At 47.1% G+C, this 26,639-nt stretch overlaps 1 protein-coding gene across 2 annotated transcripts in view; it reads right to left on the bottom strand.

The window, feature by feature from the left end:
• rsrc1 (arginine/serine-rich coiled-coil 1) overlaps positions 1–26,639 on the bottom strand; it is a 123,035-nt gene that overhangs the window by 74,744 nt on the left and 21,652 nt on the right. For both annotated transcript variants that reach the window (XM_036537462.1, XM_036537461.1), the window contains exon 5: positions 5,181–5,217. In XM_036537462.1, the coding sequence (XP_036393355.1) occupies positions 5,181–5,217 (37 nt within the window). The remainder of the gene's footprint in view (positions 1–5,180; positions 5,218–26,639) is intronic.

Genomic DNA, 26,639 nt, shown 5'->3' with positions numbered 1-26,639 from the left:
ACCGTAGACGCCTTGACTCGTTAAACACGCAATCAAATGAGTGTCGCTCTGCCTCGCACAGATCCTGATCCTTGAGTATCAGAGCTCACAGTAATTTGCGCAAAGTCGCACTCTTAATATTCTGCTATCAAAAGCAAACATTTCACTCTTATGTCATGTACAGAAATAAAAAACAACAACTACTGAGCATCAATAGCTGCAGATTTCAATACAGAGTGGAGATGATTCCCATAAACAGTTTGGTGTGTTAGGAGATTGCACCCCCTGCTTGGTTGAGATGTGAAGTCTACAGTGGCTTTACAGATGGGGATTTTCACAAACAGCATCACCCAGGGAGGGGGTCAGGGTAGGGTTTATTTACAGCCCTCTGTCCCGAATCGAAATAAGAATCTTCAACACCACAGGAACCTGACAACCAGCAAGCAATATACTGGCGTGCATAAACAAGTACATAAATTCACATGTTCAATATTCACATATTCAAATTCCACGCAAATTTACTGTCCAACGGTACATCCATAAACACACACACACACACACACACACACACACACACACACACACGCACGCGTGTGATGTTCCGCGTCTTATCCCACTTCAGTCCTGGTGCTGCTGGGACGAGCGGGGCACTAATTAAGCGAAACACAAACAAAAGGCAGGAGTCCCCAGCGCTGTTTAATCCGTCCCCCGCGTGATGCCGCACACGCAGAGCCAGCAGCACGCTGCTCCCTGCAGGACACGTGCACTTCACTTCATTTACCGTTTATCTGTTTACCCCGCCACACCTGTACCGCTCCGGTGCAGTCGTGTCACACGTAGCCTCCAGCGGCCACGAGGCCCGCTTGGCCGCAGGCACCCAAACTCAGCCCCTGTTCCGGAGAGGCCGGACCGCGACTACTTTATGGCAGGTCCGCACACTCACAGCTCACAGACTCGCAGGCCGTACCGCCCCCCGCCCTCTCCTGACCAGCCCCTTCTCCGGTCTCCTTAAGTGGCCAGGCGCGCTCTTGACTGCAGGGATGGAAAGATCGGAGTGGATGACCTGCCGCCGAGCAGGCCCAAAAGATTCGGGGCTGGAATTGGTGTGGGCAGGCCCAATCCAGCTGTCCTGAACTCTGTGTGTGTGTATGTGTGTGTGTGTGTGTGTGTGTATGTGTGCGTATATTTCCTTGAGTGGTTACTACTCTGTTCATGTACATATCAACATAATTCATGCAAAATATGCTCAGATGCATATGTATGGGGAATTTATAAGTTCAATACTCAATTATTTGTATATACGTTACTGCTTTAGAGTTCTTAAAAACAGCAAATAGAGTTCACTAGTTCTCTTCCCACTGTGGCTGCTCAGAACTGGTGTGTGAGAACAATGGCATCATGTCTCAAGAGGACTATACTGGCTATGCAAATGTTCTCCTTTTTCTGTCTTTCATTGCGTATTAGCAATACCTCGTGTTTGCACAGACTTAGAGGGCAAACAGACATATTGATCCCCACTGTTTATATATGTAATCTTTTAAATAATTCACAGTGCCTTTTATATAGTTGTAAATCAATGCCCACTCCTCACCCTTGTACTCTCAAGAACATGAATCATTCCTCGTGACAGGAAGGTGGCAGAGCACCTGAAAGGCAAACAAACAGTCTGGCCAGATTTCCAACCGGAGGACTGAGGAGATCCCCTTCCCTACCTCCCCGGCCTCTCCCCTCCTCCCCCTCTCCGGAGGAGCACGCGAGCTCTCCGCCCAAATTAGCTTTGCTTCTCATCTGGGCTGATTAAGAGCGTAAGCAGCGGGGTAATTGTAAAAAGTGTCTGCCGTGGGGGAAAAGTGCAAGACGGCGCATTCATCTCCACCTGGCTGCTCGCCTGCAGCCATGTGCTGGCCAAAGATGCCGTTAAAACACAACACACACACACACACACAAACACACACACACACGACATGAAGCAGCCCGAACTCCACACTGTTTCACCCTCACACGCTCTCTCTCCCCCGGAGCAAGCCCCACTCACTCCCCCTCTATCTCATCTTTACACCTAAGCAGCCCACAGGGCATTTCTGCCTGCTCACTCCCATTTCCTGTACCAAACCAGGCCCCAGTGCACCCCTTTCTGCCGGCATTCACCAAACCAGCCCCCGCCGCACCCTCTTCTGCTCCCCTTCACCAAAGCGGCCTCCACCGCGCCCCGTCACAAAAGCGGACCAGCACCACTTCACCAAACCAGCACCACTGCGCCCACTGCTGCTCCTCCAGATCAAATGTATGTTGAATATTGTCCTTTGTGATGGTAATGCTATATAGATAATGATATAGATAATGTATGTATCTTTGCTTCATTGTCCTAATTCTTGCTTTCTCTGTGACGTTGCAAATGGAGCTGCTGTGATGCAAGAAAAATTTCAGACTTGTCTGACAAAAAGTATCATCATCATCATCATCATCATCATCATCATCATCATCCTCCTTCCTTCACCACACCAGTCCATACTGCTCCCCTTTCTGCTCTCATTCACAAAACCGGCCTGCCAACTGCCCAACACTCTCTACCTCATTCACAAAACAGGGGAAAAGGTTATCTACACTACATCTGTCCCCTTTCTTCAGAGGCAGAGAGAAGCCCTGCCCCTGTACCTCCTCTTCAGCGAAGCAGAGCCCCTTCTCTCCAGAACCAAAGCACCTCTTGGCTCCTCTCTATTCTGTTTCACAGTGTCTCTGCTCTCTTCCACACTTCCTGTCTCCTAACCCACTTCCCTCTTATCCGGTTCACCTGGTCAGACTGTACTGCAGCTCATCTCTCTCCACTCCCATTCTAGTCCACCCCCAGGGCACCCCTGTCAATTATCCCACAGCCAGCAAGGCACACCCTCTGTCCCGCTTCACACTCCACACCACAGACAGCCCAGGCACTGTGTAATCGAGGCAGTACCAACAGCTGAAACAGCCAGGGCATCCTGCTGCTGACGTTGCCCTAAGAGAATCACAGACACGCAGGAGGTCCTGCTGCTGACGTTGCCCTAAGAGAATCACAGACACGCAGGAGGTCCTGCTGCTGACGTTGCCCTAAGAGAATCACAGACACACAGGAGGTCCTGCTGCTGATGTTTCCCTAAGAGAATCACAGACACGCAGGAGGTCCTGCTGCTGACGTTGCCCTAAGAGAATCACAGACACACAGGAGGTCCTGCTGCTGATGTTTCCCTAAGAGAATCACAGACACACAGGAGGTCCTGCTGCTGACGTTGCCCTAAGAGAATCACAGACACACAGGAGGTCCTGCTGCTGATGTTTCCCTAAGAGAATCAGAATGTTGGAGCAGCCCTAATGGAGAATCACAGACACACAGGAGGTCCTGCTGTTGGAGCAGCCGTAATGGAGAATCACAGACACACAGGAGGTCCTGCTGCTGATGTTTCCCTAAGAGAATCAGAATGTTGGAGCAGCCGTAATGGAGAATCACAGACACGCAGGAGGTCCTGCTGTTGGAGCAGCCGTAAAGGAGAATCACAGACACACAGGAGGCCCTGTTGCTCATGTTGCCCTAACAGAGAATCACAGACACACAGGAAGCCCTGCTGCCCACATTGCCCTCACAGAGAATCACAGACAACACGCACAGCATGTTACGCCCCTGTCACAGATTGGGCTTGCAAACCTCTCCTTCCGCGCACACTCCAAACCGCATCTCTGAACACAGAGGAGACATAAAAAGCGAGAAGAGGGAAAAAAAAAAAAAAAAGAGAAGGAGCGGGAGGAGGACGTAACCCCCACCCCTGCCAGGGCCGCTCCTCACGCCTCGGACAGAATTAAGGGAGGAGGACGTAACCCCCACCCCTGCCAGGGCCGCTCCTCACGCCTCGGACAGAATTAAGGGAGGAGGACGTAACCCCCACCCCTGCCAGGGCCGCTCCTCACGCCTCGGACAGAATTAAGGCCCATTTGCATGAGACTCCTCTTAAGGGGCGGTTATAATGCACCGTGCAGCACAGCACGGCGAAACTGAGAGAGGCGACTCTACATCCAGAGCACCAAGACCCCGCTGTGACCCCTGTCAATTATTTATCCCGGGGAAAAAAAGGCACCTGGAATTTGAGTTTCGCTTACCAAAAAAAAAAAAACCCTCAACTTTGTTGCATGGCACTCTGACCCGCATTAAAGAATGCAGAAAGTCCTGGAAATGTCTTACATTAAATTTTTAAAGGGTCCGCGGGGGCCTCTGGAGCTCCAGCGTTTGAGCAGTGTGATCGGACGCCGTTTCCCTTTCACCTCCGGTGTGCGGCACGCCCGCTTTAGGGAACACCTCACGGGCCTGGGAACACGTCCGCCGGTAACGCCATCAAAATCATCACAACCCATGTCTGACTCACGGTTCACTCAGAAGCCCTTTTTTCGTTGGAAAAAGTCCATGAACTCGTGTCTGAAAACGGAAGCCTTTCATGGATTCATAGAGCATGCACAAAGCAACCACAACATGCACACACTGAAGTCCGTCTGAGCGCTACGCCGTTGCACATGACTGAATTCTGACACTGTTGTTTCCTAAAAATAGGGCTAATATTACCATGTTCTTTCCAAAAAAATGCCTTGTTTGGAACACCTTATTCACAGTCAGCTGTTCAGCCATACAAAACGGCTACATCATGTGATATTCAGACACCCATACCCAAACTAATAATGGAATGTTACATGCATGTAAACAAGGCCAGTGTCGGGGGGGCCCAAAAACAAGGACTTCTGTTATTCTTGCATACGCGCACAAACACTGCATTCTGTTTAAACACAGATTAGCCCTTCTTGGCGTGTGAGCGCACGTGTGTATCCCTTTGCGTGCATGTGTGTGTGTGTGTGTGTGCGCGTGTGTGTGTGTACGCTGCTGGTTAATGTGCCTCATCATCAATACCAGAGTGAGAGAATCTGCAGCCCCTCTTCTCCATTTCATCTTCACATCAAAAAGTCATTTAGAACAAAACACAAAAAGAGAGAGAGAGAAAATTCCCTGGGAAACGGTGGGGGGGGTATGAAAGTGTAAGTGCCTGCGCGATATGAAAGCGAGGCCGACCCTCTGGGAGTGAGCGGACGGGCGCTCTAAATGCAAGGTATTCAAAGCCCATTCTGGAGCGTTCATTTCGGATGCGGATATCAAAGATGATGCAAATGCAGAAAAGGAAATTAGAACTTACCAGATGTTCTAATCCTGCTTTGATGTTTCCGCCGTCCCTGCAACAGAAGAACAAATTTCCTAAACTGTAAATAAAGCCCCATCGGTAATTGTCTACAAATAAAAAGACTTCGCAACCTGCTCGACCCTTTCTCCCTCTCCCTCTCTCAGTCTCATCTATAGTTGATAATTGCTATTTATTAGGGGTTTTTTCTTTTTTTTTTTTTTAAGGACCGAGCCGATTTTTCAAAAGGCCCTTTCTTCTTCGTCCAAAGCTGTGCCATCCAATTAACGCCGAGTGTTAGAAGCGAACAAACAATCGCTCTCGGCAATGAAAAGGTCTCAGCTCTTCTCTGTGCGTCCATTACAATCATGCTAATGGCGGTGTGCGTGAGTGTGTGAGTGTGAGTGTGTGTGTGTGTGTGTGTGTGACCGAGTGCTCCTCCACTCTCTCTCACACGCGTGCCGCTGGGAGTCGGGGGCACCTGTGGATGCGCTGACTCGGGCTGCAGGTACTCTCACTTTGAGGACTCGCCATTCACTCCCATTTAGGGGCTCTGAGCGCTCTCTACGCTACGGCTCGCACAACAGGGCCTTCAGCATTGGCGCCTCACTGTCAAACACAGCACCCCCTCGCAAGCCGCGCCGCCGCCATCGCCGCCTGATACGCATTATGATTTCCGCTGTTTGAATATTTCACGCGTGTGCTTATCATACCTGCGTGCATAGCACAGCATGAGGTACATGCTTCCCTCCCCCCTCTGTCCCAGCGTTTCATTAAAACATGTACCTACCAAACTATGGATGACCAAAGGCTGGTCTGATTTCCTCAGAAGGGGAAAGGGTTAATTAGAGGGGGGGAAAAAACATTCCCACAAAACTAGAATGCAATTAATTGCTAAATATACAGATACAGACAGGCTAATTACAATTCTTCCTGTGTGGTGGGAGAGAAAAGAGGACTGCTCTAATAGTGTTGTGCTGCTAACCACATAATGTAAATTGTATTAAAAAAATCCGTGCATGCATTATCGTTATATCCGCAACAGAAGGGAGAAAAGAGAACGGGGAAAAATAGTCAGATTAAAAGAGCAAATTGGCAGTAAATAATAGATGCATTTTTGGCACATTTCAGAATTATTACAGAGGAAATCAAAAGATCAACCAACATCACCCCCCCCCCCCCCACACACACACACCCCTTGTGTTAATATTCCTGATCTGGCTGTGGCAGGTCCCTCAGTCTGTTGGGGGTGGGGGGGAGAGAGAGAGAGAGAGAGAGAGAGAGAGGGGAGAGATAGAGAGAGAGAGAAAGAGAGAGAGGGACAGAGGCTTATTGACGTGAGGGCGCTCCTAATGCAGCCAGCAGCATCACAATGAAAACCTACACCATCTCTAAAATTACACCACCGATCATGGCAGCAATACGCAATCAAATCCTGCCTCCCCCCACCACACCCCTGTCTTCATCCCCCCCCCCCCCCCCCAGCTCCACATCAGCAGTGCCCGGCTTCCTGCAAATTAACACCCCACTCCGGCTACTCTGAACCGACTCCCCGGGAGCGAAATATTGGCTGATTGCTGATAGAAGTTCCTTGTTTGAGGGTCTGGGAGACACTCTGCACATTGTGAATCTCGGTGAAAGCGATCTCACACCCTGGGACACACGTCTAACTCCTTGTTTTTAATTTGCACTGCAGAGAAAGAATGGGGGGGAGAGAAAAAGAGAGGGAGAGAGAGAGAATGAGATGAGTTGTTAATTCCCTTATCACCCGTTCAGCTGCCTGTATGTGACCACTTAAGAAAAACTTCATCTAGTTTTAATTACATTACATTTTGAGTAACAAACTGGAGCATTTATTATACATGACGGGTGAGGAGAAATGAAAGAGCCAGACATTTGTTACCGCGGTGACAGTGTGGTGTAATCCCCTAATGAAGCACAATTAGCGGAAAACAATTTTACATGGTGTCCGGGAGGATGCATGGGCTGCAGTCAGATAATGGCCTAGGAAAGGCTCTGTCTCTCCCCGTCTGCTGCTCCTCACATCACTCCTTCCCTCTCCATCTCCCTCTCTATCTGCCACTCCTCACCTCACTCCCTCCATCTGCATCCCTCTCTCCTTCTGCTGCTGTTCACCTCACTCCATCCCCGTTCACCTCCCTATCCGCAACTCCTCTTCTCACTCCATCTCTCTCTATCTGCCACCCTTTACCTCACTCCACCCCTCTCCATCCTTCTCTCCTTCTGCCACTCCTCACCGCACTCCACCCCTCTCCATGTCTCTATCTGCTGCTCCTTACCTTACTCCATCCCTTCTCCTCTACTCCTCTTCCCTATCTCTCTCCATCCGCCACCCCTTACCTCACTCCACCCCTCTCCATCTCTCTCTATCTGCTGTTCCTTACCTCACTCCATCCCTTTCCATCTCCCTCTCTCTCTGTCTGCTGCTCCTCTCCTGACTCCATCTCTCTCTCTCTCTCTCTGTCTCTCTGTGTCTCTGTCTCTGTCCCGTCTCCATGGCTATGCCTGTCATGACTTCATCAATATTAGTACAACCCCTCCCTGCCCCCCTCCAGCCCACCTCTGTGCCGAAAGGAGCCCTAATTCAATTATGAGGTTCAAACCTGATAAAACAGCACTGGAGTGGAAAATAGGAAGAGGTTATTGGCAAATGAATAAAGATTTGTATCGAACAAGCACACCGGAGTACAGCAGGTCCTTTTCATTTTTTTTTCCTTTTGCCTTTTTTTAAGCCTCATCCTTTGCCTTCAGGTCTGCAGGGAACCCAGAGTTTTCCTTTCCATCACCCCCACCCCCGCCCTGCCTCCATGCAGCCGCATCGATTTCTGAATTAGACTGCAATATTAAATAATTAATATACTTGCCATGATTGATGTTTTGCATTAGCCCAATATTAGGTTATCAATCAAAATCCACTTGGTTTAATGTAATAATATTGAAAAAGTGTCAAGGGCTGTTCATCCAATTTGTAGTTGAGGCAGCGCAGATAGTAATGCTGGTGTAACACAAGGCTGGCAAACAGGAAGCAACTGGTTCTACAACCATAAGGGGGCAGATTAGGGGAGAGAGAGCGGGGTGAAGCAGGCAGCGCAGACACGTCCGTGCCCTGCCCTTCAGAGCCTGTCAACACCGCGGCAGAGCTACACAACACTGACAGGACCTGCTTGATCCGTGCACCAATAGACTACTACAGCCGCAACACTCATATTTATGCAACAACATACGCATGTGTACAAACCCAGTACACAGACGGCACAACATACATATCTACTCAACAGACACAAATCACATTTACGCAATACAAGTGCCACTGCACAGTACAAAGCTATGCATTTGCACGCTTTCGGTTATGGGCCCGGCACACACCCTCCATTCATTTACTCCACACACTGTGATTTCAAAGTGCACTACTGCTTTCTTTCAGTTCTGGATGGAGGTAACTTACAGTGCAGCACACAACTACACTGAATGCAATTAAAAGCAATAATACACAAATACACTAACAATAATTAAAATAAATAACTGACAAAAATGTCTGTAACTATCATTTGTAAAACTGTCTCCACATCCGCTTTAGTGACAGTAATGAAAGATGTGCCACTCCCCACCAATACTGCTGTAATTTACATGACTATAACTGTGATGATCACTACCATCATCATCAGTGATCCCTGATGACCTTCAGGTCAGGGGGGTGGGGTGGGGATGTGGTCACATGGCCCTGGCTCAAGGCGGCAGAGGGTGGATCTCAGTATACAGTAGGAGTCTACAGGGCCACGGGGCAATCGATCTCGCGCTGACAGACCTCTGTCTCCACAACTGGCGATGGCAATGACATGACATGATGACATCACCACCACTTCCAGACCACTGTCTCCCCGGCCAGAGATGGCAATATCCCCAGGGTCCAAGAGCAGTCCGGACAAAATAAACAATGTAAAAAAATCACTTAGTCAATACATAAATTAAACTGATCTGAAACCTTACATTTAAATACAAAATGATCAAATCTGATGAATCATGACAGCAACATTGAGTACTCTGACATTAATGGGTAATTCTACCTTACAATCTCAGATTTGGCTTTACTTATTCTGTTCCAAAGTGCTATTCTGAGGTAGCGTTCACCATCCCCAAAAAGTCACCCATTCTGTTTAAGAGGCGGAGAGGCTCAGACATTCACAGTGCTGTGAAGCCAAGATTTTAAACTGCACCCTGATGTTCTCCAACATGAAAACCCCATTACGTTCTATTAAGGTGACCTCACTGTCCTTAAGGCCTGTGGTTGAAAGAACAAGTCTACTTTAAATAACTGCATGGATTAATATGGCCAAAATAACAGGCAGACGAATACAGCAGTGTGTACTATGTGAACACAAGGGCAAATGATCGTGGTCTTAACTTGTAAGAGGCGTTGAAGAGCAGCAGCAGGCATGTTTTTTTACAAGGCAACGGGCAATTCAGGTAAACTGGCAAGGTGAGCCACAGGCAGAGCCAAAAAAGAAGGCAGGGAGACAAAATGTAGAGCCAAGGGAGATGACAAGAGAGAAAGGAAGAGGAGAAACCCGACAGAAAGGAGGCCTGAGAGCAAAGTGCAGGAGAGAAGCAGAGAGACAGAAAGACAGGAGGAGGGGGGAAAAAAAATGTTTTTCAGTCTTTATTGTTCCCGTAAAAGGGCTCATTATTTATTCCCACTTAATTAAGTAAAAGAGGACAAACAAGTCAAAGTGTTAAAAAGAGCTAAATTTAATGCCAGGCTTTTGCTGCAGTCAATATTGGCAAATTGGAAATGTCTGGCGTATCCGTCATGTCAGGGGCTCCAGGCTCCCGAGTCTCGGCCCCACGTCCGCATCATTATCCTCTCCCTCCGAAGGCCACCATTATGTTCATCATTCCCACATCTCCCTCCCCGCTCCGGCTCCCTTTAATCTGAGGCCCCGGTTCCAGGTAGCACGCAATTAATTAAAGTCAGGGCTCCAGACGAATTGTCATTTGTGGTCAAGTTTGGAATAATTGCATTAGGGTTTTCGCTTCTCTCTCTCTCTCTCTCTCTTTTTTTTTACCCCGCTCTCTCTCTTCCCTTTTTCTTTCTTATTCCTCTACTTGACATGGCGGAGATGAATATCTTTAGTCAGTCAATGGAGGAACGGAAGAATTTAAAATGCAAAGCCAGTCATTTGATTTCCACCTAACAGAAAGGCCCATTAGCACAGCGCTCATCAGCCATGCATTACCGCTCGGGTCTCCTGCCCTCCACTCGCCGACTTAACCCTTCCGTGGGCAGGAGAGGCTGCCTGCCCGGGTGGCTGCAGCTGGCCGAGGCTGTCCACTCAGCATGGTGACCACCACGCACCCAGCAAGAGCGGGACGCTGCGTGTGACACCAGCACGGAGCGCACACGCGTGACACGGCAACATACCACAGATGTGCTCCTCGGGCAGACATGGGCTTTACATCTGGAGGAGATTTTCATTGATTTATTCTGCTCTGCCTGACCCAGCATGTGTAAATATGATAAGAGAATTGTCTTATCAATAATAATGCCATGTAATCCCCCTTTCTTATTGACGGGATAAAAATAAACCCTGGAGAAAACTTTAGGGAAGGAGGCTGCCCGCTCCTAATGAATCTATGCATGAATACCCCAGGGACTGCATGGTCATGCATGCCATGATAACCTTCAGCACAGATCCCCAAATGCCAAAATAACCCTTTCCATCAGCTTAACCCTTTAACCTCTCAGCTAAGGGAAAGCTCTAGAGATGTTCAGCTATTCACATAAATTTCTACGAGAAATTGGACTTGATGTCACAAATACACAACCCAACCTGCTATGCATACATTATACTTCATTCAAATCACCCAAGTAAACTAATCACACCTCCTAAAAATGACCTCAGCAAGAAAATCATAATCTCCGTGTGCCCTTCTCCTTCTTATGAACTCACTAGAAGCCATTTTATTTTCACTGTCTTGACAATGACAATAAATCTATTATATCTATTTCTTCAAAACGAAAAGAGCCACAGCCCTCAGCTTCATATCACGTTCACTACTCAAAATCATAGTATGATCTGGCTTAGGAGAAAGGAGGTATCCACCCCTTGCATTAATGTCTGCTGAAGCGCATGGAGTCAGAGCTGGCAGGACGCGTGTCAGTCCACAGCCACAAGCTCACAGACCGACCAAGGACCAGCCCCTCCATCAACACGCACTGTGTGAGTCTGGAGAAGTGGGGGGGGGGGCGAAGGGGGAGCCGCCCGGCAGCAGACCGACACATCGCACTCACGGCCGTCACACGTACGACAGCCAGCCCAAGCCAAAGTGACGTCCCTGTCAAAACACAGAGCTGCCGCGCTTTCCAAATAAATAAAATAATGACAGCTCTGAAACGGAGGGGGGGGGGATGCTGTTATATACGAGGTGTCTGTCAGTTCCTGAAAGCACGCGGGCATGCGGGCGCTATGAGGAAGACATCAGTCAGGCGACTTCGCGCCTCGTCAACCACGTCATTGAGCATCTCCCGCATCGTTAGGCGCCTGATAAACTCCAGGAAAACTTATTAAAAAAAGCGGTGATGGAGAGACTTATCACGCTCGTCTGCCACTTCCGCGGACCGACCCCTCCTTTCGAAACTTCGACGTCAGCCCCGTTATCGAATGAGGGGAAAAAAGAAAACACGAGCAACCAATAAAACGACAGAGGCGCAGGCCGCGCCGTACAATGAGAAGGGGACCGCTCCAGTCCCCCGTCTTACCCGGGGCTCAGACGAGCCGTGATTGTCATCTCTGTAGCGCCTATTTAACGGGCCTGTGAATTGAAATTGAAATTGTATTCCTGTGTGTATACCACTGGTATTGCTCTTCATTCTCCTGTTAAACTGTTAACAGGGAGGAGGAGGAGGAGGAGGAGGGGGGAGGGGGCAGACAAATGAACATTCGTTGGGCTTCGGCTGCCACGTTTTGCACAAAAGAGCCCAGACAAAAGTGAAGCGCACTCAGGATGTCTTTAATAAGATCGGGATCTCCTTTGCCTTTTCTTCCCCAGAAAACCGCTTCAGATTTCAACATGAACAAACTTTTAACATAATCCTCTAGCTGGAAAAAAAAAGCATTGTAAAAAGGGGGAAAGTACTCAATGCTCCATTTTATTTCAAGAGGGTTAAGTGCTGTCAGAAAAAAAAAAGAGGGAGAAGAGACAGAAAGGATGATTTAAGATTTGATGGCCTTAACACCTCCTCCCTTCACCTCTTCCTTAACTGGCCTTGAGAAGTGCAGGGGCTGTATTTGATATTTTATGGCACATAAATAGTTCAGACAGACAAACGGAGTTCTGCTCAATAATTAACAAGGATCAGGGCGCTGCACTCCTGATGTAGAGCCCTGATCCGGGGTCAGCACTTCCTGTGGGGCTACCCTTCCTCTAGCACTGTCCAATCAGAGCAAATCTACCTTCTCTTCTTAAGCCAGTGCCAAATCAGAGAGCGTATTATTGCATTCCTCAACAACATCCAGTCAGATTATACATGGCCATTCCTTCTTAAATAAGGAACTACAACTAAAAAAAATAACCAGAACAAGAGCAGTCACTTGTAAAGGACTGGTATGGAAGGAGAAAGGAACTCAATTGTGACTGAAGTCTATTTTAGTCTGATAGTGGATCCAAACTGCAATAAACCATAACGACAGTGAATTAACTACAGCCAATAAACAGCACACGTATTTCAAGGCAATCTTGAACTACAGCAGACCTGGAATTCAAACAAAACCACCACTTTACAAATTAGACGTCTGTACAATTTAAAACCTTTATTTGATTGCAATCAATCAAATAACTGGCTATAACAGATAACACAATAAAAACAAAACTTTTTGATGTTTCGAGGGGTGCAGTAGGGTGCAGCCCAGAGAGGGGGGAATGGACTGCTACGCCACCTGCCCCACACTTCCTCAAGGCCTGCCGCTCTTCTGCCACGGTTGCCACAGTGCACAACCAAACTCCGCCAGAGCGCAAACTGCGCGGTCCTCCGCACTCGCAAGCCATCCCCGCAAAACGGAAATAAAGAGCATTCGTGCCTCAGATTGAGGCCCTTTGCTGTGTCTCAGCGGTGAGGGAAATTTAATTTGAGAGCTACGTTTTAAAGAAAATTGACTTCTTTTTTTTGGGGGTGGGGGGGTTGGGGGGTGGGGGGGTGGTAACAAAGCTGTAAAAGACAGAGAGAAAGAGAGCAATCAATTTCTCCAGCTCCTTGAATAGCCCAGGCCCTTTTCATCTCTCCCAATTATAAGTCTGACTAATCAAAAAACCTCCATTATTGGAGTCGAACAATATCAGTCCCAAACAATTTTTTCAAACTCTGTAGATTGAAACACTTGTACACAAAGAATAAACTGGGAGCGCCGGGATGCTTATATTGAAATCACTGTCGAAATCTTCTGGCTTTCAGAGCTGCCACTGAAACCGACGAGAAACAATAGTATGGAACACAGCATCTGTCATCGCAGAATATAAAAAGATGATCTTGGCACGAAATGAAAAAAAGAAGGAGGGTTGGGGGGGAGAGAAAAAAAAAAAACGCTCTAATTCATTTGCAAATCAAGTCCACCGTTCACTCCTATTGCAAGCTGCCGGTAACTGCGAGGAGTTAACAAGGTAATCAGTTTCAATCCTGCCCTTCAATTGTACATCACACCCTGGTCCCACTGAATAGATCCTGCTCTCTTTGGGGGCCAAAAGGATGAATGCTTTCCATTCTTGCTGTCAAGTCTCTCGCACACGCACACACACATGCAGACATGGGGAGGGGGAGGGAAAAGAAAAAAAGTTGAAGCCGAGGAGAAGGGAGAGAAAGGAGAAAAATCCTCAGGGCTGTGCAGAGGTGGGAGTGAGAGGCGAGTGCAGGAAGATAAGGAAAGAAAGAGAGAGTCGGTCCCTTTACGGCCATTTATTCGCCTGCTGCTTGTTGTAGGACAGCCCGAGAGTCTGTTTAGTCTACAGCTGGGTCCATTCTTCTCCCGTTCTCCCTGTGAGCGGCGGAGGGGCCCCGGGGCCCTGGTCTGAGAACACTCCTGCCCCAGTAATCAGTAATCAAGCAGGCGGGTAGTCTTGCCGCTCCATTATTGTTTCTGAGCGCCAATTGCCAACCTCCCAAACTCCACACGGGCCTCGGATAAACACCACGAGACTCACTTCGCTGTTTATTTGTTTGCTGCCTTTTGTCAGCGTCGTTTTGCTTGGCAATTTTTCTCCAGCCAAAACAACTTCGAGCCTAAAACAACTTTTGATAGACTTTCAAAATCATTCAACTCTGCTAAAGAGATGAAGAATTGGAATTAAGCAAGCTGTGTAGGTTAATAGTCAAACGCATTGAGATTTCACACCCTACAACAAAAGTGTATGATTGCAAACTATCGAAAATTTGCATTTTCTTTTGTTTTTAATATCTGTTCCCAAAATCATTACTGTGATGCACTGTGTTACTGTGCTTATTCACTGACTGAAGTGATGACCTCACATCCCAGATTTCCAATGTGATTGAAAACTACTGAGTACAGAATCACTCACTCATAAACACTCAGGTACAGGACACTCTCAGACAGAACACTCCATCAGAAAACCTTCTCAGAAATAGTGCCACATATATTAATAAAAATTCTATTTATCATAACCATATATCAAACTCTCGCATTCCCTCCTTCCTCCATCTAAGAGGTCCTGTGTGGCAGTAGATTCCGGTGCTGTGTGTGTTCAAATGCTACATATGGATGTTCTTTTTCAGACCATGCTCCTTCATGAATGTTACTAAAAAGCTAGAAAATCACGCCACTTACAGCTCCGACAATGGCAAGGACAGAACATTCAAAGTGAGACACAGTGCTCAGTGCTAAATATTTTGTCACGATAAATAGTCACGAAAAAATCTACATTCACATGTAGCCATTTAGAGGAATACGTTTGACGGAACCTTCACAGAGGTAGAATATTCCGCAGCTGAGTGTTCTAAGAGATGCAGCACAGGATCCAACGGCAGAACCCAGCACTCCGCACATTTGCAGGCTCCGCGTTTCAGCAGTGGACAATAAACACAGAGAGCTGCATCTGCAGAGACAGAGCCTGCCTTGGGCACAACCTGGGGGATATAATCACACCGGCAGAGAATGAGAGATTAATCCCATCTGCTCCTGTATCATACTCTGCTCTCCCAGCTTACCCACTGCAGACAAGTGCATCAGCTCTACACCAGCTCAAACACACCGCTGAATGAATATGGCTCAAACATGCAGCTCAGTCAGTACACCTCTCATACACTTCTTAGTGTACACCAGCTTACACTCACTGCTAAGTCTGTACCAGCTAACACACTCTGGTACATGTATACCAGCTGACAAACACTGCTAATTCTATACCAACTAATACACGTTGGTAAGCGTATACCAGCTAACATATACTGCTAAGCCTATACCAGTTAAAAAACACTACTAAGTGTACACCAGTTCAGACATATGGCTAAGTCTAAATCAGTTCAGACACGTGTCTAAGTCTATTCCAGCTAACACACACCACGGAGTCAATACCAGCTCACACAAGCTGCTGAGTCAATACCAGTTCAGATTCCCGCATCGGCATCAACACAAATGCACTACTGAAGAGTCAATTCCAGCCCCCTTGACCATGGTCCTATACTCTGAAAGCCATGCCCCCCTGCTCTTTGAGGAAAAAAATAAAAACAGAAGACACTTCTTTTGCTCAATACACTGGAAAATATTAAATTAACCCCCGGGTAAACCAGTTTGGTAAACCAGACACAACTGAAGCATATGCCCCTTACAAGGCAAATTTATACATGCTTCATCCAATACATCCAGCCAAATACCCTTCCAGTGTTTTATTCTCCCAAAGAATCAGCCTCAAGGCCTTTTCAAGAGTGTGTATGCTAAAAAGAAATACACGAAAACAAACAAAAGAAAACTATTCAAAATAGCTCAAAAACATGGAACTTATTACTCTGTAAAATTCAGCCTGTAAATAATACATTGGCATAACATCTGTCACACATTCCAAGTAAAAAAACAAATCTATTCTGAATAAAAAGTAGAAATAAATCTACTAAATAAATCTAAATCAGATGATAAGTCATTCTGCATGCTCTTTAAAATTATTTTCAGGCCATCCCACCCAGTATAACAGTAACACGAAATGGCAGTTACACTTCACTAATAGAGAAAAGAAGGAAGCATGTTTGTGTTCAGGTTGAATGGTAATCAGTCTCACATATCTCTGTGCCTCTTACAGGCAGATGATATAGTCCCTTGTCAACTGAACACAGAGATAATTAAGTCTAGTGTTTAACATATTAAGGCTAATTGTGTAATTGTATGTAAAGATTTGACATGGGGTCGATTTGGAGGTTTTGAAAAGGAGGAGCGGGGGAGGTATGCCTTTTATTCTATTTACGTTCTATGAGAGGGGGTGACTACTTCAATTCAACACAAAATTAAAAGAGAAAGAAGAGAATGGAGGAAAAAAAAGGTTAATTAAGCTTTTATCAGTAATGAAAGTAACATGTGCTTCTCTGCCAATTTATCTCTCGGCAACCAGTCACGGCTTGTGTTAATCTCCGTGAAAAGACAAAAAAAAAACCCCAGAAAAAAAGGCAAACTCTGCTTGAGTTTTCTACAAGTTATCATTTTTTTCCAATTGTAACAAGCAGACACGGTAAAAAAACACTTTGGAGAGGAAAAAGATTTTCACTTCAAATACCGTAAAACTAAAAGTAACATTTCCAAAACTAGAAATGTATCTGTAAAGAAGTGAGGCAAGTTTAAAAAAAAAAAAAATCACTTGCCAGCGAAATCCGAAGGGTCCTGTCCCTCTCCCTCTCTCCTGCTGCTCAGGCCCTGACAGCTGCAGCCAGCAGGATGAGGCACGGCTGTAAGCCGCTGATTTGAATAATCAATATGACAACCTTATTTTTCTGATGCAAACAGGATTTCTACAGTAAGGTGTCTGCCGGCCAGCGCGCAGTCATGGCCTTCTTTAACCCTAATTAGATTAGGGTGATTATCCCAGCTCTCCCTTACAAGTGTACAGCCAGGATAAGTGGTCACAAAGACTATCTGTCACTTATTGGGGCCTGCCAGTCGGCAGGTTATCGGGGCCTGGAGAGGGAGAGGGCCGAGATCTCCTTTACAATTGTTATTCATATCATTTACGCTGGGCTTTATTTTTTCCACCCCTTTCTATCTGCGGTACTGGGTAAAGGTCTCTCATTTTCTCTTTTCCACTGGTCAGAACAAAAAAAAAAAAAAAAACCCAAAAAAAAAGAACATGGCCCAGAGCGGTGTGCAGACAAGAGCCGCTGAGACGCAAGAGGGGCGTGCGCGGATGCACATTCAAGCAGGGGTGCACAGAAACCGTCCATCTGATCCGGTGTGCGCCACTGATAAGGAAGGGAACTGCACTGAGGAAACACACACACACACACACACACACAAACACATACTGAAACAACACAGCCACAACTCGCTCACGTGCACCTAAATATTCCCACCTAAACAGCACACGCACGCAAACGAAGCTCCCGCACAAATGCGACAAGCGCAAACACACGGAGGCAGGGTGTTGACAATAATAACTGGAAGGTTTGTGTTCGCGGGAGAGTCGAACTTTATAGCTGCCGTGGTAATTCATATGCATTTTGACACCTAACAGGCAGCACTATTAATAATTTCATGTGCAATCTAGCTCAGCGCTAATTGGACTCGTATAGAGCGCTAATCGCCTCTGACAGTCAGCTGTAAAAGATGAGCCGGGGATCGCGGTGTGCCTGACACCCCGCGCGCACACCTTCGACACTGACGCCACAGCCGGGGGAGCGACGGAGACCGCCCAGCTCCGCACTCACCCCCACCGGTGACGTGTGTGAGGGCAGACCGAGGACAGTCCACCCAGACTCTGGGGAATATCACACAACTTCAGCCAAAAGCAAAAGTGTCTCACTGAAACGCAAATCATACCAGCAGCTTTGCGCAATCAGTCAGGTTTATTTATTTGTCATTGAAGGTGTGAAATTCACAACCTCAATTTTTCTTTCTGTACTGTGGACTGCAAGCTTTTTTGACATAGGGCTTTACTTTTACTCTTTATATTACTTTTCTCACTTTCAGACTTCAAAAATGTCCTAGTTCTGCTTGTGAATCACTTATTTTTGCAAATACAGACTTAAAAAAATGATTTCTCATGGGTTTATATTTCATCTACATAACCAAACATATTTGCAAAATGTACAGTTTTGCTTGGCATGTTCACTGACCTATGATTAGGCTGATTAGAAACACAAGCCTATTCAGGCCCCACACCAGCGAACACATGCGTAACCAAACATCGTGTTTCTCCTAAGCTGTATTAGTGTGAGAGAACCAGGGGCAGGGAACGAGAGCTCAGCATAAGCCAAAGCGCAGCAGAATTTGTAAGGTAAGCACAGCTGACACTTTGGCCTGCGGGGAGAAAATGTCTTCCAACTGTCTTTCTACTCTAAGTGATTCTGTAGGGCCTTCCCCTGCTCTTTTCTTTAGCCCCTCACTTACTCTCTGAGTCTTTGTTCCTTGTGTACTCAAAGCCGCTCAGAGCTGCTCTGTTCAGAATGGCTGCTGTCTGAGACAGCGAGAGAGAGAGAGAGAGAGTGTTTGGGGGAAGGCAGAGGAAGGGGGCATGCTACTCCTACCAGACCTACTCACTGACTGGAGAAGTAGACACCTGTCGGTCCCCCTCTCTTTCTGTCTGTCCCACACACACATGCACAGTTACGCATACACTTATAAATGCGGACACATGCTTACACACTGCTGGCAAAAGGTGCATGTATCTTCCCTTACTTGTTCCCCCTAGAGATAACATAACTCACAAACACATTTAAATTTTACTTGTATACTTTGGTTTTCCACAAAACACTAACCCTATGCTTCCAATGCAGCGAATTTCGCTTCGCTCTCATTCAGGTTGTATGGGGGCGAAATCGCTGCAGTTGAAGTGTAGGGTAAGAGTAAAATGATGTGAGTAACTAAATAATAACTACTCCCTTACACTGAGTGGTCTGCAGAACCCTAAATATGTAAATTGAGTATAAACAGAAGAACTAAGTGTCAATGCTGGTTCCCCAATTACCAGAGCCATGACTCACCTTTATTACAATGAAACGTCCCAGCCTTGCAGAATTAGATGTTTAAAATTATTTTGAATTAAATTAGGTACTGTCATTGTAAAAGGTCACACCCGATAACTCCACAACAACGTAACATTCATGTCTAAAAACAACAGTTAACAATTCACTAAACAGGGCGAATCTAATAGGCAAAATTTTCGTCAGTAAAGAAAAGCAAAAATACTCTCATACTGCTGGCTCCCTCATAACCACGGAATAATATCTGCTCTCCAAGTGGGAGAAATGTATCACTTTATAAACGAGCGTGCCGATATCGGAGGGTTTTTATGAAGCGTGATATTCCATCGGGTCTTTATGAACATTAGCGCTGTTTTGTTGCACAGGAATGTGATTTCATATGTCCTCCTGTCAAGGCCTGCAAGAATTGATGAAGTCAGGAGTAACTATGTGCAGAAATAACTCTATTACTGAATACATCAGCAGCCATGCAGAAACACAGAGACACAGAGGGAACAGAATTACCCACGTGATGAATTAAACATTGGAGAAGAAATCAAAATTTCTGAGGGAGGAAAAAAAAAAGCAGGCACGCTTCATAAGTTTGGCGTGCTTTAATGCTCAATAACGTTGATGTCGGAGGCTTCTCTAACTGAAATGAGACAAACCCCATTTCCTCGGTAATAATCCACTACTCCTGTATTGCACATGATTTATTTATGAAACACACTCTTTAACTATGCGTCTTTAGCTGACCATATATATTCTGTGCCATATATGTATGTGTGTGTGTACACAGCTGTTTGCGTGTGTCTGAGTGTGCGTGTGTGTGCGCGCGTGCATGCAGCTATTCACTGCCTGCATCTTTACACTCAGATTCAATGACCAGAACCTGTCCTGTGATCACATCGGGTGCCCTAATTTATCTGACTGCACCAGACTGCAAGCAAGCCCTTGCGCCTATCCCAGTGTCTCTGAGAATGAGCCGAGAATCCATTAAGAACTTGGATTCATTGAGATCATTCCTGACTACAATGAACAGCACTGAGACACAAACCTCCAAACAGCCTGAGAGAAAGGGAAGGACTGAAGAGAGAAAGCCATATTTTGTTGACAAGCAAATTTACATAACCCTCCTAAATCCAAGCCGGTTGTCATGTTTGGTTTTCATAACCCGCCACTTAAAATCCTTGCCTCTCCTTTCGGGTCCATAAACCAAGCGGCCAGCCAAATTAACATCAGCGACAACTCCCATCACTCCATCGGCCCATGAAACATCTATAAAGAACAGCGACATAAAGGCGATATTGATTATGTGTTACTGGAGAAAGATGGTGGGGGGGGGGGGGGTTGGTGGGAGATGAGAGCTGGGCAGGATCTCCCAAACGTAATTGGATTGGGAAGATTTTATTTGCTGCTGCCTGGATTTTGTCATCGCGCTCCAGGGTCGGCTCTATTGTGTTCTGGGCAGCCTTGCTTAGGCCGGCCGTTAAAAAATGCCGGGTGCATAAACATAAAATGTAAACATATTAAGAAATAAAGGCGGCGCGCGCAGGGGAAGTGGCCTCTCCTCGGCCTCCCCGGGGCCTGCGGGGCTGTGTGGGTACCACTTTAACTACTTCTAATGGCTAAAGAGATTACAGTGCGCACTAAGTGGATTGTCACAGCTCCCTATCGCTCGCTCGGGGTGTCTCTCGCCCGATTAGCCGCGGCCAGGCCAGTCCCCAGACACAAAGCCCACAAAGCTGCAGTATCAGGGTGCCATATCCACTTTAGGCCCAGAAAACAAACATTTCATCCAATGAATCAACATCATGGCGATGACGAAAGGCGGGCTTCTGCATCCCGCTCTTCATCCACTCTCTTCTCCTCCACTTCTCTCCTCCCCTAAAAAAAAAGAGGCCGTGCCTCTTCACACACAAAACGAAGAGGAAGACACAAGTCCTCCCTCGAGGGGCTGCGAAGACAGAATAAATAAACATGTCAAAAACTAGAGGGGAAATTACACAAACGTAATCGCCTCCAATCCACCTCACACAGCAGCGGCAGGGAGAGTGAGGCCACTTCTCTCTCTCTCTCTGTCTCTCTCTCTTTCCCCCTCTCTCTCTCTCTCCTGTTCTGTCTCTCTCTCTCTCTCTCCCCGCATGTCACACATTCTTCTCCAGTGAGTCAGTCCCATCTCATCATGTTTTTGTTTGGCTCTTTAGGAAATCTTTCTTGGAGAGGCCCCCTTGTGCATGGGGACCTGCTGTGGTGGGGGGTGGGGGGGGGCAGCCTGTCTGTCCTGTGTGTGTGATATGTGGACAGTACAGGGGCAGTCCTACAGGGCACACAGAGGACATACTGCACTCTATCCCAAAATGCTGGAAAATACAGGCTGCTCAGACCCTGTACTACTGGAAACAGTGCTTCATCTTTATTCACCTCCTCATGCATTTACAACCATACCGACCCACACAGTACAGTTCTGGTTACGGCACTGTACCTGCAGGTTGTAGGTGCTCATATCCCAGCTGGTGCACTGCTGTTTAGCAAGCTTGGTCACACATACAGTCCCCTCTCCAGAGGAATGTAATGTGCAATTCTGCTGCACTGTGCTCTCCAAAGTAAAAATACGACCATTTCTCTCCACAATATATGTTCACCATTCAGTTACTACAACAGTCTGTGTATCAGTTTTTTGGTTCTCAGACAACTTACAAAACTATCAGTGAGGAGTGGAGACGCTGAAAGGAATTGTCGAATTGGATTCAACAAGGTCGGCTGCATTTCTACATCTCATTTTTCTTTTCAAACTTAAAGAGAGTGGGTCTGTTTTTTTCAGGAGTCTTATCATTATTTATCAGCAGAAAACACACTAAATTACAGCACAGCCGACGGGCAGCAGAGCTCACGCAATATTTTTTCAGAGGTGTTTTTTTTTTTTTCTTCCCCTCATATTAAAGCGATCAGGGGGGATTTGAGAGAGAACAGACTGTCAGTGCCCAGGGAGACGGAACGCTCCTTTACAGTTGGGGTTCACTCCCTGACATTGCCCCGCTCCCCCCGCGCCGGGGGAGAGGTGAGGTGCAGTGGAGGCGCGCGGGATGGCAACACGCCCACCTGAAGGGACAGGACGCACCATCTCCCCTCGCCCCTCCCGTCCAAATAGCTCCGGGCCGCCCCATCACAGCGCTCCGCGCGGCGCTCATACTTAAAGCTCATTGATTTCATTCCATACGAGAGCAATCTAACCTTCCAAACGCGTTTGAAGTTCTCCAGTCCCAGACACAGCCTAGAGTCCTGCGCGCGGAGCTGTGGAGGGTCCGGCGCGCAAAACACAATCGCAACAAATGATGGCTGCTGGGCAGGCGGGGTGTGCTTTCATTTTTTGGTGTTTTTTTTTTTCTTTTTTCCTCCCCTCTCTGTGTATTATTGGCTGTAATGAGCTGATAGATGTTGGCGAGAGAAGCATGCTGCAAATGATCTGCTCTGACTGGAAAAATTCTAACGTTCGTGGGCAAAAATCGGTGGGCTCGGTGTCACTTAGATCCTCTGTTTTCTAGGTCACGCCATGTCCTTCTGTTGCCGTGCCATCATGCTGGCCACACCCCCTTTCCCAGTCTAATCTCCACTGTGATACTGAAAGATCACACCAGACAAGCGGGATGGAAGTTTGATGACTTTGAAATATCTTGGCAGATTCCATTTTCAAAAGTGCAGCGAATAAGAAAGGTAAAGGTCAATAAAATGCAAAAAACTAAATCTTTTCTTTTTTAAAGAAAGAAGAAATTCAACAAGCACAAAACAAAGTTTGAAACAAGAAAAAAAAAGATCAAAGCTCTGAAACTACAGGCAAGGCAGGGTAATCAATGGCAGCACCATGTCAGAAATAATATCAACACTATTTTGTCTGCTGCGTAGAGACAATATACCTGTGTGTATGTGTCGATATGCTGTACATATGAGTTGATATATCTGAGTGTGTGTGTGTGTGTGTGTGTGTGTGTGTGTGTGTGTGTGTGTGCACCCATGGTTATTTCTGGGCTGTTTGCCTGTGGTTTTACATGCCTGTGTGCACATGCATGTGTGTGTGTGTGTGTGTGTGTGTGTGTTAGTTACACGCGTGTTTGCACATGTGCGTGCCGAGCATCAGTCGGCGTGTGGAATGTGGACTGGGCAAACACCCCCCATCATTTCAGACAGTGATTATGCAAAGTGCGCCGAATGACACCAGCCTGCACCTTGCTCCGTTTGCTTTGCGAGCCGCACAGCCGCGGCCACCGCGTCCTTCAGGCCGGGCCGAGGAGCGGGGCATCGTTAGGGATCCAGGTCCAGGCCTCGTCTGGTGAAAGCAGCACATTCCGCCTCTCGGCTTCGTGGGCCCCTGCCAAAGCCCTGCATTAACAGCAGTTTGGCTACACTTAGGGTTCATTTGTTTATTCAGAGCGGCCGCCTGTCACCGCTCCAGCGGCCCTATTAGAGCGCGCGACCCCGGGCCCTCGCCACGCTCCCACTCTCTCCCGGCTAGTTCATTAACTCGCTCAGAAAGGGATCAGCGTGTCTCAGAACAACAGGGAACAAGTGGCACAGTACAGACGCGGGGAAAGAGCGATCCGACCTCCTGACCCAGAGAGGTTAAGCAAACGGCGCAGCTCTTCCTCTGAGCGGCTTCTGTTTGCGGTTGGCCTGTCTTCCAGCAGCCGTCGAGTAAACATCCCGCACCCCGCACCCCCCCACACACACGCACCACCTGCATCCCTGTACCCCCCCTCCCCGACGTGACGCGTGTCAAGTCAATCCCCGGCAACGGGTTGTCAGGAGGGCCCCCGTCTTCCCCCTCTCTCCCCCACAATCACACGTTTACCCTTTGCCATTGGTGAAAGGCAACAAGATCTCTTTACAACGTCTCGTCTTTTTCAATAAATTTTGCATGAAAACACGTTGCCAAGGCACAAAGTTGCCTGCTGTCATACTAGAAGTGTGATAAATGTTTAATGAAAACAACACCACACACAGCTCCGTGTCAGGCAACAGCTATCAGAGCGCCTGCCTTTGATCCTAACAGACACTTTAAAGGGCTTCAGACGAGCGCTCCACACCGCCAAACTCTGCAACCTGTATGCAAATGAGGGGTGGAGGGAGGGTGGGGGTGGAATTAGCATAACGACTTCCTGTCTGCAAGGGGAGGAGAGGGATGGAAGGAGACAAGCCCAGAATGGGTACAATCGCTGTCAGACACCGGGAAACTAAAGGAATTCTGCTTTATTTTTGCCTCAAACGCCCGACAAATCAGTTTATTCCATAGAAAGGGTAAATTACGACAAAACTACAGTTGTTGCAGAGGCACAAAGGTGAATGACAGCTCTAAACAGCCACCTGGAGCTGTTTAGGGACGGCTTTGATCCAGCTGTCACCATGCTCAAGGTAGAGCACTGATTCTGTCACCGCAGCTGCATCTCACACCAGTCTGTCTGGGACATCTAATACTACAACCACAAGTAATCAGATTGTGACTAATGAAGATGGTGATGATAATAGTGATGATGATGATTATTATTATTACTTGTAATTTTGATTGTCATTATTATTTATAGCATCACAACCTGTCTGTCAATCAATAATAGTTATAATATATCCATAACACTCACACCCAAAAATAAAAAATAATGTGTGTACATACATACGTAATACATATATGTATATATATATGTATATATATATATACACCCACATAAAAGCTCAATTATATCCACGAGGTCACTTCCTGTACGAGTGTCCTCTTTGCACTTCCTGTGTCCTCACTCTCATGGAGCCACCATGAACTCAGATAGACTTCCACAAACACAGCACATTCTCAGTCTATCAGCAGCCAGTGACAGCTGAGGAGAGGCACCGTGGCTACCTTATTCTCACAGTAAAATTTTGGCACACCATCAAGGCCTCTCCGCCGCGGTGTTGTCGGAGAAGGCGGCTCTAAACAAGCGGCGTTTATCTGAGCGAGTGAAGTGAGGGAGTGATCAGGCGGGAGAGCCGCAGACGCCACGGGCCGGTGGAGATGTATTAATGATTAGGACCCTGACCCAGTGGCGGTCTCGCCGTGATCACCGTGGCTACGGGGCAGGGAGATAACACCACGCCGACCCTGTGGACGCACCGTAATTATCTCCCAGCTGGACGCTCGGCTGCCCTGTTCCGCTAATTGTGCAAATGCGCAGAAATAATGAAATTTAAATTGTCCCTCAGGATAGGAAAGAAAAATGAGAGCAAAAACAGATCAGAATCCTTTTTCTTAACTAACACGCAGATGCATACATAAACACAAAGAGTTGCTTTTCTTGTCTTGAAACAATGACTGAAGCTGGAAATGCTTGTTCAATACACTATCTGAGAGTGACAATGAGCGCCTTCTCTCAGCTTCTCGTCCGAAATCTGACCCTCACCAAAGGCGAGCCCCCATACACCTTTGACCCTACGCTGGGAAGAGCGGCCAACTGGCTCCAGGTGACCGTGCCCCAGCTGAACAGTCTCACCCTCCACCCTTGCTTATAACACTACGCTCTCGGGTGACAACCTGAGGAAAGAGGAGGCACAGAGGGTCACGACAGTCAGGACGGGCCACATAACGCGGTCACTTTAAGGTCAAATTTCTGTCACGTCTGCTCCACAGGCACAAAACCACCGCGCCACAGCGGACAGCGAGCACCACATTCTCACAGACATACAGGGCCCTCGCTGTCAATGGAGTTACTTGTCTCCGATACACTGTGACCGAACTCTCTTCTCTCCGGTTCCCCTTTTGCCTTTCTTCTGGGCTCTGTGCTGTGGAAGTGTGTCTCCAGGACAAATGAAAGAGAGACTGGGTTCTGGCGTACTTCTGCCACCTTGCGCGATTGAGAGAGGTCAGGAGGAAGCAGAGATCATTATCGCCGCTTTAAGGATATTAAAGGCTTAATAAGAAAACGGAGAAAGATATTCCGCTGGTCTTTTTGTTTTATTTGCTTCCTCCGATATCAATCTAAAAAAAAAAAAATACCGTAACAAAAATAAATAAATAAAAACAAACATATATGTTTTATATTTCCAGGGGGGAGGGAAAAAATAGAACACATCTGAGGCATGGGACTGGAGTCATTTCTCTCCTTTCTGAGCGCACAGTGAATGCTGGGGGCGAGAGCCGGTGTTTGGGATCTTGAGTGAGACACGCCACTCACTATGACTGGCAAGGTTTCCCAGTCCTCTCCACCAATCACATTAGAGCCTGCCACAGGGGGTTGGAATTAAGGTGGCATTGTGGGTTAGAAAAAGGGCCCTGACCG

This window comes from Megalops cyprinoides, chromosome 9 (genome assembly GCF_013368585.1).
Source record: "Megalops cyprinoides isolate fMegCyp1 chromosome 9, fMegCyp1.pri, whole genome shotgun sequence".
NCBI lineage: Eukaryota > Metazoa > Chordata > Actinopteri > Elopiformes > Megalopidae > Megalops > Megalops cyprinoides.
Note: the sequence above shows the minus strand (reverse complement) of the source record. Positions and strands in the feature narration are given on the sequence as shown.